Source organism: Lontra canadensis, unplaced genomic scaffold (assembly GCF_010015895.1).
Source record: "Lontra canadensis isolate GAN:19392208 unplaced genomic scaffold, GSC_riverotter_1.0 scaffold44, whole genome shotgun sequence".
NCBI classification, from domain to species: domain Eukaryota; kingdom Metazoa; phylum Chordata; class Mammalia; order Carnivora; family Mustelidae; genus Lontra; species Lontra canadensis.
The window spans coordinates 7,869,821-7,884,708 of record NW_022631038.1 but is presented as its reverse complement, the minus strand read 5'-3'; the positions used below and the strand labels follow the sequence as shown (position 1 = coordinate 7,884,708).

Sequence of the window (14,888 nt, the reverse complement as noted above, 5' to 3'; positions counted from 1 at the left end):
TTTAAATTTTAAAAAATTTTAAAAAATTATACATATACTTGAAAATGTAATAAAGAAACAGGAGTACTGAGAACATGAAAACATAATAATGGCAGAACAAACCCTTTTCATCTTTGGTGCCAGCAGTTGGTCTCTTCAATCTGTTTGAAAAGTGCTTTGAAAGAGAGAAAGAAAAAGGAGAAAAGGGAAAGGAAAGAATTCATTGTGAAGCACAAGTGTTCTCCTTTCTCTCCTGTCAGCATGCCCCAGATTCCTTCCTTCCAGACTCCGTACAACTCCCACAAGGCTCCTGCTGTTTGTCTCCAGTGTCACACTCTCCTCCATAAAAAGAGTCTTTCATTATCATTTATTGGATTTATGTTTGGACTAAGTTATCTGAAAGAAAAAAAAAGATGTTTTTAAGTCAAAACATCGATGCCTGAAGATCAAAATTGTCATCTTTGGACAACAGTGCTACCAACTTGAACTACTGATACCTGTATCCAATCAAAGCAAAGCAAATAGGAAATGTTCTTCCATTGAGCAGGTTTGTCTTAAGTAACAATAAAATTTCTGTTAGAACTGTTAGCTGGAAGAGTTTCTGACCCCTTCAAGCCCACCCACCACCAGTGCCATGATCCCACCATGAATCCAGGCTAATGTGGTAACTAACGTAACTGATAACTAATAAAAGAGACCAGTACTACCTTTTTGGGGGACAGAATCACATTAAAAGTGAGGCTCCACACGGACTGAATACTGTCATGTTTTGAAGGAGTTAAATTCAGAATTTTATTCTTTTAGTCTTGGTGTCAAAAAAATGACAAGTCACCCTTTATTTTAACTTCAACTAGAAAAATCTCCCGATTGAAAACTATTTTCTACATCTTTCTACTATTTTGTATGCTTATTTTTTCACTTACTTTTCAAGGCTTTATTTTCATATATAGTGTAGATAAGAATATAAAGTAATATGTTTCTCCAGAAAACTAGCTGAATTTCCCAGTACCGGGTTTTGTGTTTTTTTGTTTATTTTTTAATTTGATAGAACTACAGAGACTGTGGGCAGAGAGGCATAAAGACTTAGACAAACATAAACCTTTTCTGTCTTTGACTTAGCTAGGATTTAGAAAAATTTAATTTTTATATGACTTACTAATTTACATTAAGTCGATGCTATTATTTATGTAAACATAAATGCTTTGCATCAAAATATTCTTACATTCTGTGGCAGCAGTGAACATAGGGGAAATTTAGTAACACTAGCCAACGCATTGTTGTGGATGCAATCCAAGAACAATCCAGATGGTTTATTGATCATAACTTTCTAAGAGTTAGCATCCTATCCAATTAAGTGATTGTTAAATATAAAAACAACCAAACAAGAAAAACTAAAGTTTCTGATTTTCACAATTATGACACGAAAGTCAAACAGATAAAGAGATACCGACCCTTGGGAAAAAATAGTGAGTATCCAATTCTTACAGTTAAGTAATATGAAATACAAATCAGATTATCCTGTGCTCCACTGAAAACCAAGATAACTGTGGAAATAAAGGGGGAAAAAATGTATGAGACTTGCTTGCACCCTGGCCTCTGAGATATGCTTTTGTTTGCAAAACCATGCCTTTTGCATTGACCATTGTACTACCTGTAAGTAGAGTTAACCTTCTGGGGTCAATGAAGAGTTTTGAGCCAGGCAGCATGAGTTCCAGCATCTGTGTCTGTGTCCCTGAAAAAAAGGAAGAGCACTGATCCTACAGGGCTACCAGGTGGATTAAACCAGCATAAGTGAAATGTCTGATGCTTCTTGGCACATTGTTAGTGCTCAATAAATTTTAATGACCAGAATCAGCCAGAGCCTGGCACTCTGCTATTTGGTGTGTCATTTGGTAAATGAGAGGACCGGCTTTCGAGGCTGAACTCCCCATCACTCCCTGTTCTGCCTGTTCCTAGTGAAATTAGGGTAGGCAACATGACACTATAAAATGCCAAGTATTCTAAATAGAAACTTTTTAGCTTTTTGACATTAGAACTTAATATGAAAAACAAATGATCAAAATATATTTCCATCTCCCGTAAAGTGAGAATAAGATAAAAATATTTCATTCAAAATGAAAAGTAATGAGGTGCCTGGGTGACTCAGTGGGTTAAGCCTCTGACTTGGGTTCAGATAATGACCTGAGGGTCCTGGGATCAAGCCCTGCATGGGGCTCTCTGCTCAGCAGGGAGCCTGCTTCCCCCTCTCTCTGCCTGCTTCTCTGCCTACTTGTGATATGTCTCTCTGTGTGTCAAATAAATAGATAAAATCATTTTGAAAAAATGGAAACTAACAAGAAGATGATGGTTTTCGTTGCTCTCTGTTGGGTACAATGATAATACAATGCCTAATAAGGATTGCTCAATCTGCCCTAGAAAAGTAATTTGGACTTTTTGCAGCAGTTTCTCATAAAACAGAAGAGATAGCAACAGAATTCTTCCTTTGTCTTATACTCCTTGACTCCATCTTCATGAACCTCAGATCTCTTGTACTCTATTTACCTGGATAGTGACAGTACTAATACACACATTGCAACAACTACTCTCCAGGAAGTGCCACTAACCAGGCAACTGTCTAGGCTGCAGATTTCTAGGCTCTGAAATTACCACTTAGTTTATTGGTTGTGTAAGGCAGTACTTAGAAGATTGAATTTCATTATGCTAACAAATACTTAGGTAGAACTTTCTCAATGAGACTGAAACTTCTCAACTCCCCCAGCACACCTAACTGTTCTGGTCTCGGTCTTATCTACATCAGTATTAGCAGTTTTCAACTCTCCTATTGGACCTAGAGGAATACTAATTAGTTGGAGAAAATGGGGAAGAATTAAAAGGAAGTCCTAGGAAATGTACATAAAACCAAAGGCATCTTTTTATGTTTGTAGTAGACTTCCATGAGAATTTTTTCTATCAGGGCTACATTCTATCCATCAAATGTGTTAGGATGCAAAAAGGGTTGAGAACAGGTACTCCGCAGTCCCATTGAATGTCATTTTGAACCACACATCTCATCCAGTCACTTACCTTCTAAAATCATTCAAAAGTTTCCTGTCACCTTAGAAAAAAAAATCCAATCTGCTTAGTAGGATCTAACTGTCCATGGCACGTTCCCTCTCCATCTCCCAATCTCATCTCCTACCACGTGCCATTTGGATTTTTTATATTCACTATTAGCATCATGAGGTCTGTAATTCATAATGGCGAGATATAAAGAGTTTGAAAGGCATGACAATTTGGGCATTGTGTTCTTAGACTCACAAAGGAAATATTTACAAATATAAGATGACGAAATTCCATTTGTGGTTATTGGAATGTTTCCCAGATCTCTGAAAAATCAACTCAATCAGTTATTAGAAGGAAGAGCTCTAGGCAAACTGCTACAGAGAATGAGATTAAAAATCAGATCTTTGTCCATACAGATGGCCAAAAGACACATGAGAGGATGCTCAACATCACTCATCATCAGGGAAATGCAAGTCAAAATCACAATGAGTTCTCTCACCTCACACCTGTCAAAATGGCTAAAATCGACAACACAAGAAACAACAGGTATTGGCAAAGCTATGGAGAAAAATAAACCCACTTTCACTGTTGATGGGAAGGCACACTGGTACAGCCACTGTGGAAAACAGTACAGATATTTCTCAAAAAGTTAAAAGTAGAACTACTCTACAATCCAGCAATTGCACTACTAGGTTTTTATTTGAAGAATACAAAAATACTAATTTAAAGGAATACATGCAGCCTGGTGTTTATAACAGCATTATCTACAATAGCCAAATTATAGATGTGATTGATATATATATGTATATATATACATATATATATGAAGTGTATACAAACACACACACACGTGCACACATACACACATGCACACGCACCAGGGAATATTACTCAGCCATAAAAAATGATGAACTCTCACCATTTGCAATGACACGGATGGAACTAGAGAGTATGATACTAAGCAAAAAAAAAAAAAAAAGGTCAGAGAAAAGACAAATAACAAAAGATTTCACTCATATGTGGAATTGAAGAAACAAACCAAATGAGCAAAGGGTTAAAAGAGAGAGAGAGGCAAACCAAGAAACAGACTCTTAAGTGTAGAGAACAAACCAATAGTTACCAGAAGGGAGGTGGGTGGGGGCACAGGTTAAATAGGGAATGGGATTAAGGAAGCACTTGTGATGTTGTGTGGAAGTATTGAATCACTATAATATACACCTGAAACCAATATTATATCGTATACTAACTGGAATTTAAGTAAAAAATTTAAAAAATAAATAAAAATCGGAATCTTTGTCAAGCACTAAGCAAATTTTTGACACATATCTTCAAACTCATTTCAGAAGTCCTCAGAACAGATGCAAGTTTAACCTTGTATCTATGGCAGAATAAGACTGCTACATTATATGAAAACCTGGTCATAAATTTTAAACAGTTTCATTAACATTCCCCAGATCTAGTCTAACCATGTTGCAAACCTCCTCCTAGGTAAACTTATGTGATATTCAGTAAATTTCTCTGTAACATTTCTGTTGTAACTCAAATCTCTAAGTATATGTGTAGGGAAGTCTCATTGTCATGCAAAAGTGTTTCTTTGCATTATTTTAAATTTTTTAGGAAAGAATTATAGCAAATAAAATGTTCCATTTTCTCCCTAAGACATTATCTGAGGGACAGTCAGCTGGTGTGTATTCTTGTCATTGATTTGTAGATTAATGTGGATTTTCAGTAAATTTATTAAAATTCCTCAGATTATAGTTCTAGAGATCTCTACGTGAACTGGAGTACTCTACTTCATGATCTTAAATGGTTCCTTGATTGCTTAAACTATCTACAAATATTGTGTTCAAAATGAAAACAAAGATATAGCTATATATAATTTTATTAATGTTATATTTTAAATGTTATAAATGAACCTTTAAAAATAGCAATAAAATGTTGTTGGTCAACACTAATGAATTTTCATTCCAAGTATTTTCTACCCTTTGTACTGTCTTTCAGCTTAGATTATATGTTAATATTTACCATTTTATTGGCTGCTACAGATTACTTCTAAATTCAGCTAAGTTTTTCCAAGGGATTACAGTTGTAGAAAATTAATATTCCAATAGGTAAGTAGAACACAAGAGAAATTAAATGCAAGCAGTAGGAATAAATGGATGCTACATCAGCCAGAATAATAGATCTAAGGCTGTTTTAATTCTAGAAATAGGTAATATAAATGTAATTCTGTATGAATCAAATCAAACTATCTTTAAGGCAAATTAAGGCATTATAAACTACATTATGTCTGATTTTTTTCAGCATTAGAATGTGGTTAATAACCCATTGGTAGGCTGAGTACTACATAACATTAAATAATAAGCATTTTTCCCATTCAAAAATTTCTGAGTTTTAAAGATTTGCGTAAAAAATATTTAGATGTCCACTTATGAAGTAAACAAAAAAGACCCATAGTTTTGGGGCTGAGAGTGCCATCATTAAACACAATAAATGCACAAGTGCACATTTTTAAAAAGAGAACAAGGGAGAGAAAGGAAAAGGAGTAGAAAAGCTTTTGCAAATTAAAATTAGAGCAGTGGAATTTTTTATTACGTAGGAAACTTGGAAGATGAGATTAATCAAATCTCAAAACTCCACAAGGTAAAGCAACAAAAAAGAGTGTGAAAATAGAACACACTGGAGAATTACAAGATCTTTCCAGAACATATAAATAAAGATGATTTGGGAAAGGAACACAGTGTTGGGAGAGAGCGTGCACACGAAGAAGATGGTGGAAAGGAAATAATTAACAAAAAATTATAATAAGTCAGAAATATTTCCCAGAAAATGAGAAACCATGGATCCTTGATTGAAAAAACTCATAAAGTCTGAAAAAAAGACTTGCAGCAAGACTCGTCATCATGAAGCTGTTAAGACTAGGAATAAAGAGAAGTTCCTGAGAATTCCAGAGGACAAAACAGGTGACAGAGGACCCACACTAGACACTGTTGCAAACACTTTCTCACTACCTCAGCAGCAAGTTGCTGTGATGACGAAATGAGCTAACGACACCTCGTGTGCATGGATGTACACACGTGTGCATGTGTGTGCACGTGTGTGTGGTACAATACAGTACCCCGTTCTTGGGTAGTATCCTGACACCAACACCATACAGTCTTATACGAAGTTATTACTATTAATTAATCTAAAACATGATTCTGATCTATTATGATTGTCATGACACACTTGAGGAATTAACAGGACAGAGCAGCGACATATCTCCAGTTGTCCCCCAACTAGAAAGGGACGAAGCTGGGACCCAAACCCAAGCAGTATTCCTTCAAGGCTAACACTATAAACCATCACACAATACAGGCCTCCTTAACCTAGGCCATGAATGAAGAGATATTCCCAATAAATCAAAGAGCCGAAGACAGCATAAGAAATTATGAAAATATATGTATAAAACAGCTTATAAGAAAATATTTTTAATAACCTGTGACAAGGGGAGACTTATTACCAAGACACAAAACTCAGAAAACACAAAGTCGGATTCAGCTTCAAAAAAAAATTTAAGGGGCGCCTGGGTGGCTCAGTGGGTTAAAGCCTCTACCTTCGGCTCAGGTCATGATCCCAGGGTCCTGGGATCGAGCCCCACATCGGGCTCTCTGCTCAGCAGGGAGCCTGCTTTCTCTCTCTCTCTGCCTGCCTCTCTGCCTACCTGTGATCTCTGTCTGTCAAATAAATAAAATCTTTAAAAAAAAAAATTAAACACTTCATGTAGCTAAAGGAAATTAGCTAAATAACAAGATGCAGTTTTTCAACTTGGAAACATCCTTCAACTTGAAAAAAAGTAAAAGGCTAATAATATCCAGATCTTACTAACATTAAGAAAATACTTTTTTACCCTCTATGTGGGTGTGTAAATGAGTGCAAGGCAAATTGACAGTTTATTTCAGAAACTTAATGGCATAAATCAACCATTAAACTTTTAATTTTTTGGGGGGCAATGTGAAGGGTGAGAGATGACATGTGATATTTATTTTTTTTATTTTTTTATTTTTAAAGATTTTATTTATTTATTTGACAGAGAGAGATCACAAGTAGACGGAGAGGCAGGCAGAGAGAGAGAGAGGGAAGCAGGCTCCCTGCTGAGCAGAGAGCCCGATGCGGGACTCGATCCCAGGAACCTGAGATCATGACCTGAGCCGAAGGCAGTGGCCTAACCCACTGAGCCACCCAGGCGCCCGACATGTGATATTTAATCATTTTATATAATCTTAAACTGAATTACATAACTTTACTAACATGTACAAATACCTCCTCAAAAAAATGTTAAGGATATAATAATTCCCAGCAAAGGACAAAGCGTCACCTCCCTCATCTTAAATTAATATGTCCTCATCCATTTTACTGATTACAGTTTGCTCTGCACTGACCTGTGTCCCCCCAAAATTTATGGATTGGAGCCCTAACCTCAAATGTGACTGTATTTGGAAATAGGGCCTTTAGGGAGGTAGTTAAGGTTCAATGAGGTCATAAGTTTGGGGCCCTGATCCTACAGGATTCAGTTCCTCAGAAGAAGAGGAAGAAAGAGACCACAGGAAATCACAGAGAAGAACCCAGGTCAGGACTCGAGCAGAAAGCAGCCAAGGACAGCGTCCTCCCCGGAAACCAACCCCGCTCACGCCTGGATCTAGGCCTTCTGGCCTCCAGAACTGTGAAAACATCGTTTCTCTGGTTCAGGCCCCCGGTCTGAGGTACTTTGTTAGGCCAGCCTGAGTTGACGAAGGCACAGCTTTAGTTGTTTTCGTTCTTTGACGACATACTTCAGAGGTACTCCATTCACATCTGTAGGGATTGAGTCATGACGGTTGATATTTCTGCTCTGAAGCTTTGCTGTATCCTCCACTAAACAGACATTTTGAAAAAGTTCTGTGAAGAAACCAAGAATGGAGTGGTGGTGGCCGTGGGGCTGGGGGAAGGGGACATGGAGAGATGTCAGTCAAGGAAACGAATTTTCACTTATGAGAGAAATGCCTTCGAGGCTCCAGGTAGAGCTTGGTGACAACAGGTAGGAAAATGGTGTGTGTGCTTGACAGCTGCTGAGAGTAGATCGTCAACATTCTCACTGCATATGCGAACACGGAATGAGGCCTGTGAGGTGATTGTGTTAATTATCTTGATGACCGTTCCACAGTGTACCCCGTGTACGTGTATATCAAGTCATCACCTTGTGCCCTTGCCATATATACAAGCACATTTCTCAATTGTACCTCAACTTTTAAAAGTAAAAGTTAAAAAAATAACAAGAGCAGAAAAATCCATGTGTCCAAATAAAAAAAAATTAAGAGACAACAAAATACCAAAAAAGAGAGAAAGAGAGAGTTCTGTGAGGAAATGTAGCAAAATGTCAGCAAGGTTTTGGCTTCAATTTCCAGACCTCGGTCTGCCTCTCTGCCCCTCCACTTGTCAACTGTGCCAGTCGATAAGGACCTGTGGGCTTCAATTTGCTTTTTCCCACCGGGAGAATAAGGATATGCAATTTCACATCATAGCACTGATATGAGGATTTTTTTTAAAATGATATTTCTATGGGGCACCTGGGTGGCTCAGTGGCTTAAGCTTCGGCTCAGGTCATGATCTCAGGGTCCTGGGATCGAGTTCCGCACGGGCTCCCTGCTCAGCAGGAAGTCTGCTTCTCCCTCTCCCTCTGTCCCTCCCTCCTTCCCCTCACTCATGCTTTCTCCCTCTTTCAAATAAATGAATAAAATCTTCAAAAATGGGGTGGGGGTCATGAAGTTACTGGGACCCTGAACTCTCCACTGGAATTTCAGAAGCACCTACTAGGACAGCCCACAGACCCAACTAAAACATAGTCTGGTTTGAACTGAAATTAGAATGAACTGAGTAAAAGCCAAATACAGCGTCGGGGAAGGATGTGGAGAGTGAGTCCCCGGCGTCTGCAGGCATAACTAGGAGGTTCTGAGTCCCCATGACCACACTTGCCACAGCTCCAGGCCACTCCCCCGTCGTGTCTAGCTTCCATTTATGCCGCCCGCCAGGAAAACATTCAAGTATTAGACGCCCACGAAAAATCCTGGCCCATGGTCCCCTGCTGTGAGAGCTCCTAGCGCCCCCTGTTCTGGCCCCCCCCCCCAGCCACTCCTGCACTCTGTCCTGCAGCGTCCACCACCCGAGCCCCCCATGTCCTCCCTCCCCTTAGAAAGCCCTTGTGAAGGAAGATGGCTCCTGCTCCGTGTCTACTCAGGCCTGACGGTTGTTGATGCGTTCTTCTTGCCTGCTCCGTTCCTCCTGAAGCCACTGTTTTACTGGGGGCTACTTTTCTCCCCTTTAAAAAATTGTTTTATTATTTAAATGGACAACCCCCTTCCCTCTCTCCCAGATCCCAACAAAGTAATAAAACAAATTCAAATCAAGTATCTAAATTCTTACCAATTAATAAGCAGGAGTGCTGTGCTTTGGGAACCTTCTGACTTGCTAAAGAAACCATTTCTTTTCTATCTTATGTAAAGAACACGGATGTCTCCGTGAGCACAGAAAACCAGGCACCATCATAAAGGGGGAAGCGCACTTCTTCCTTTCTCCGGAGAGGGAGGGTATTGATAAAGTGCTGTCGTTCTGGGCTTTTTTCTAGGTGTGATGTGACTGTCTGGTCATTTTCCATGGCATCTGTGTTCCTTCCAGGTCTTTACTGGTTTGAATCTTTCAGGGTGCTCCTGAGTGTTAGCGCTTTGTGGCTAGAGTGACTTCACCTTCCTTGTCCTGTGGTGTTTAAGTTTCTGGAACTGGGAGGATTCGCATCATTTTGTTAGAATAAGCAAATATTCTCAGTGTCTCAATATCCAATATATTTCCTTCTCTATGGAATGGAACTGTGTTCTTCCATCTGGGGGTTGTGCACGTAGCATGGGTAGAGGGTTGTCATGAAGTGTCATTTCAGAGTATACTTTCAAATGCCAGGGAAATATGGGTTTTATCCCCAGCTTATCAATATTTCCTGAAAATATGGGTGGAAAATATTATTTTCTTTTAAGACAAACATGAATATACACTGCAATAGAAACAAAAATGTAAAAAGACTTTTAAGATAGACCAGTAGCCATTAGCAAATTTGTTGCTTTTAGGTTTCAGAATTCCCCACATTCCCCACGTATGTATTCAGCTCATTTTTCTTTAGGGGATGATATGGAGGGAAAGTGTAGGAAGAATTTAAATAGAGTCTCTGTTTAGTGGTGTGAACAGTCTATTCTAGCAAGTGTTTAATTGAAGCCACAAAGTCGATTTCTGTTTTGTTTTCATCAACAGTGCCAAAGGGCATAATTCAAATAAATGTAGAGAAAATGCTTAATTATTTCTCTCTCTTCTCTTACTCATTGTTGACATAATCAAATAGTACTCATTAAGCTTTCATCTGTACAGTTCTGATTGAGGTATGCTATTTTTGTGATAAGCATTAAATAGCATCATCTGTGAATTGTCTGTAAAGAAATGGTTGAAGTAAAAAAATAATAATAATAATTTAATTTCCAGTTAGACTAGAAATTGTTCATAGAGGAGCTGAAGAAAGCAATGTTGACCTTGAAGGCGAATAATGTTCAAAGCCCGGCACAGTGAGGGGCCACCGCTGACCCCGGGGAGAAAGTGCAGACATTGAACAAGAACACATAAAAAAGAATCTGGGCCCACTGGGCAGAGATAGAAGGGAGAAAACTAGCATCTGCTGGGTACCTCCAAGTTCCAGGCGTCTTCCCAGGTGGTGGTTCACCCAATCCTCAAAACACAGGGAGCACAGGGCAGTTGTGGTTGACATGATGTCCACAGCTCTCTTCTCAGCCCCGCTGGTGCCCTGCTGGATCTTGGAAAGAACAGGTTGTGTGCATCCTTCTTTCGTGTTTCTGTTTGTTTCTCCATGATTGGCCACCATTCCTGAAGCAGCCTGTGAACCACTTATGAAGGCAGGAACTGGACTTCCCATTCCCGTGTCTCCCCTGTGGGGTGTTGAACTGTGTTAGCTCATGTTTGACAAAGAGCAGTTGTGTGACTGAATTTTCACACTCAAGATTCTAGGGTCAAACGCTGAGTGTGCCAGACTCTTCCCAAATCCACAACTTACAAGCCTTCGCTTTTAGCCCACAAGAAGTGCGAACTAAGGGTGATCCCCGATACTGCTCTCTTTTGGGTATTTCTCATTCGTTTTTTAAATAAGATAAAACCGAGGCCAGGAGCACTGTCTTAATATTAGAATTTCCAGCTGGTTTATGCTGATAAATGCCTGCAGCTCCACTTGTGAGAACATGAATTATTGTCTGGGAAGTCAATGGTGAGATAAAGAGGCAAAACTATTAAAATGTTTAGTGATTTTTTTTTCATATCACATTACTCTCTCATAACTTTGTCGCATAAGTACCATGTGAAAATGCCACCTTCTTCAGGAGGGCCTCTCTGACCGTCCCATCTAGGTGACCTTGCTGACCACTTTTCTAACTCTTCGCAGATCCAGTGTTCTTCCTTGCAGCATCAGGGTCCTACAGGATAGAGAAGACACAACTGGATGGGAAGTTAAAAGACTTTAAAGGACTATTTACCTGGGAGGGAAGGGACGGAACCAACAAGGAATTGTGAAGGATGGGCAATAGCGGGCAGCATTCCTACCTGCAGAGGCAAGGAGCAAAGAGAGGAAATGTGGTTAGGGCGCCCTGGGAGAGGCAGGGCAGGGAGCAGAAAGGTCCAGAAGCTCAGAAGGAGGCGGGGCTGGCCAAACCCCAGGAGCTGCCGGAGGGCAAGGCAAAGAGGAAATGCCCACATCTGCCTCCTCCCCTAATCTGCTCCTGGGGAGACTTAATCTACAAGGGAATTGGGCCAACAGCGAATCAAAAGTGATTTTTATGTAAAAAGCAAGATTTCACTCTCACAATTTTTTAACCTTAAGTGGTTCTGCCAGTTCAATTAGCCTTTTATTACCCAATTCATTTGCATTTCTCCCTGGACCCCAAGCTTCCGACACTGCACGGCTGTTTTCCAAGTCACCACACTCACCTGGTGATGAAACTGGCTTTAGGCACATGACCTCATGGAGGAGAAGGACAAGATGTTGGTCATCTCTATGAGAGTGGACTGTCTGGCCTCCATCCCTCCTGACAGAGACCAGAAACATTGCCAATCAGGCTCAAAACATCTTTTCGTTTTGCTGAAACAGACACTCTGGAAGGACAGGGCACACCAGATCCAGTGTCCTCTGCTCACTCAGCTCAGTCTCAAGCACAAAGAACAATCAATTCCTGGTTAAGAAAAGGTTGCGGAGGCCCCCGGATAAGGGTGACATTTTCTCCCTCTGTTGTCAGCATTCGGACAAGCTCCTCGGTGGTCACTTCTGTTTCCGTTTGCATTAGACAAATGTTCCGTCTCAGGGATGCTTCCGAGCTCCCAGAAGCATAGATAGAATTTTCCTTAAATCTCTTTTCTAGAAGATTCAACTTTCCGGCCATTTTAGTAACCATAAAGGTTTATTGTTTCAGTTAATCATATCACCAAGTGGGTTCAGTTACTCACAAACCTGACAGGAGAAGTCAGGGCCTTGATGTCTCCAATTGTGAAAGCTCTTCTTGCTAATTGATGGTTACTGGTTGGGATACAGTGTAATTTGCCTGCTCAAAAAAGGTTTTAAGAAAGTATGTAATTTGCTTTTGTGTGCCGAAAGTGAGTACAGAAGAAAAAAATGCAGCTCACAGGTTCTCCATCAAAAACAGCTTTTTTTTTTTTTTTTTTTTTCCAGAAAAGCTTTTCTGCTTTTGTTCCAATAGCTGGAGGCTACTAGAAGTTTGAGATCTCTAGAAAGCGTACCCAGCTCCCTGGCATCTTGTTTGACAAGACACACTTGAAACTCTTGAGCCCTGAATACATTTTTAACTCCAAGAGGAATAAAGCCCTAGAGTTGTCCGTGTCCCACACCTGTGTCCTTACCTGGAGCTCTCTTGGGAGGATGTGTGGGCCTCGGCCTTGTTTGCTTGTTGTTGTTTTTGGTGTTTTTTCAATCTATCCCTTTGCTTCCCTGGATCTCTCTCTCAGCGCACCTCTCCTTCCTTCCCTTCTCGCAGGCCACGGGTTCGGCTCCTCGAAGATGTCGCGCGCACAGACGTTTCCCAGCTACGCCTCAGAGCAGAGCGAAGAGACGCAGGCTCTGTCCCGGGCGGGCAGCTACGGGTTCAGCTCCAGCTCTAGCCTCATTCAGTGACAGTCGGAGAGCTGCTGCCGCCCCGAGACAGTCTGTCCACACCTGCCGCGGGGGCCACTGCCCCTCAGCCTCCTGGAACACCCGTCGCGGCTGAAACGCAAGTGGGGCGGGTCTAGCCCCGATCCCAGGGGAAGGGTACAGACTGGAGTTCTGCTTCCTCGACTCTGTGGCTAAGTCTTTATTTATTGAATTTCTTGGGGGTTGGGGGGTGGGGGATCTATGTTTTACAAAAATAAGACTCCAAATCGTAGCAACAGTCATTTAAATGAAATTCTTTGGTTCTGGGCACCATGGAAAGTGGCCCACACTGGGTGGTGCCTGTGGGGGTGGGCATGACCCTGTCCTCGTGGCTCAGCCATCCCATCCCGTGGCGGGGTCTGTCCTTAGACATAAGGTCACCCACCGCAAACTCTGTGGCATGGAAGGTTCGGATGGAGACACACCCAGCAAGGTCTACAAATGGCATCATGACTCTCCATATAAATAAGCCCCAGTGACAACGAAGGGAACCTGAGATCTAGAACGCACTGCTGAGCGGGGCCTTGGAGCTCTGCTGTGTGTGTGCGTGCATGTGTGTGCATCTGTAGACAAACAGATATGGAGACCGCCGTATCCATCTGTGTCTAACAAGTATACACCAGATGTGTGCTGAGGGTGACAGGCTATGCTCACTTACATTGTTGAAAACTGTAATTTGGTGCATTAACTTTAAGATTGTTATGTTGAATAGCTATTTTTAAAATAGTGCTGTAAAAAAAAAAAAAGGCTTCTTATTAGCAGAAGTATTTACGTAGTCAAGTCTGCTCCTCTGACAAGTATAAATGAATATGTGAGAAGGGGGGACATGCTTGAAAACAAAAACCAGAGAACCGCTCTAGCTGTCCTACGCGTCGTGTCGCCATGCCGTCTTTCTGGTTAGTATCCCCTTGGTGACAATGTTTGTCTCCTTGGCTATCCCTCTGAGCTACGTGAGAGAGATCAGGTGTGATCGCCCACCTGCCTCCATTTACCCTCAAGTAAAAAAAAAAAAAAAAAAAAAAAGATTTTAAGTGGGAAACTGTTTTTTAAGAAAGAGATGGAAAGTATGTATATGATACCCAGAAAGAACTCAGCTGTTTTACCGTCGGGAGAACCATGGGCACAGGATCGTAGATGTTAATTATTTAAGATTTTATAGATGCCATTATCAAAAGCCACTGGGCACTTGTGATTTAGTGTGTAACCAGAATTTGCTAGGCTTTCCTTTCTTTTTAATGGACATGGTTGGCTGGGATTGTAAGAGAAAACAGATCAAGTATAATTTTTTTCATCTCTGACATTCATGACAAACCTTCCAAGTTTAAAGGGAAGCGAGTGGTTGGCTTCCTCGTGATCTAAAGAATTTGGATCATTTATTTAGGGTCAGCAAAGATATTTTTGTCCTTCATTTTGAAGTTTATTCAAGTAAAAATAAAAGTCATTCTGCCCGACTTACCTGGTGCCACATGCCTAAGACGACGAGCCCACAAACCCCAAGTGGAGTGTAAAGTGCAGTGAGCCCAGATCACGGAAGAGAAAAACCTGATTTGTTTTTCCCTAATAGCAAAATTCTTTGAACTGTTGAAGTTAGTCTGTTGAAGGGGAACCTGTC

The 14,888-nt window shown here is 40.7% G+C and overlaps 1 protein-coding gene across 1 annotated transcript in view; it reads left to right on the top strand.

The window, feature by feature from the left end:
* DOK6 (docking protein 6) overlaps nucleotides 1-13,260 on the top strand; it is a 367,977-nt gene extending 354,717 nt beyond the window's left edge. The window contains exon 8 of the mRNA XM_032872255.1: nucleotides 13,122-13,260. Within this exon, the coding sequence (XP_032728146.1) occupies nucleotides 13,122-13,258 (137 nt within the window). The 3' untranslated portion in view covers nucleotides 13,259-13,260. The remainder of the gene's footprint in view (nucleotides 1-13,121) is intronic.
* Nucleotides 13,261-14,888: the final 1,628 nt, after the last annotated feature.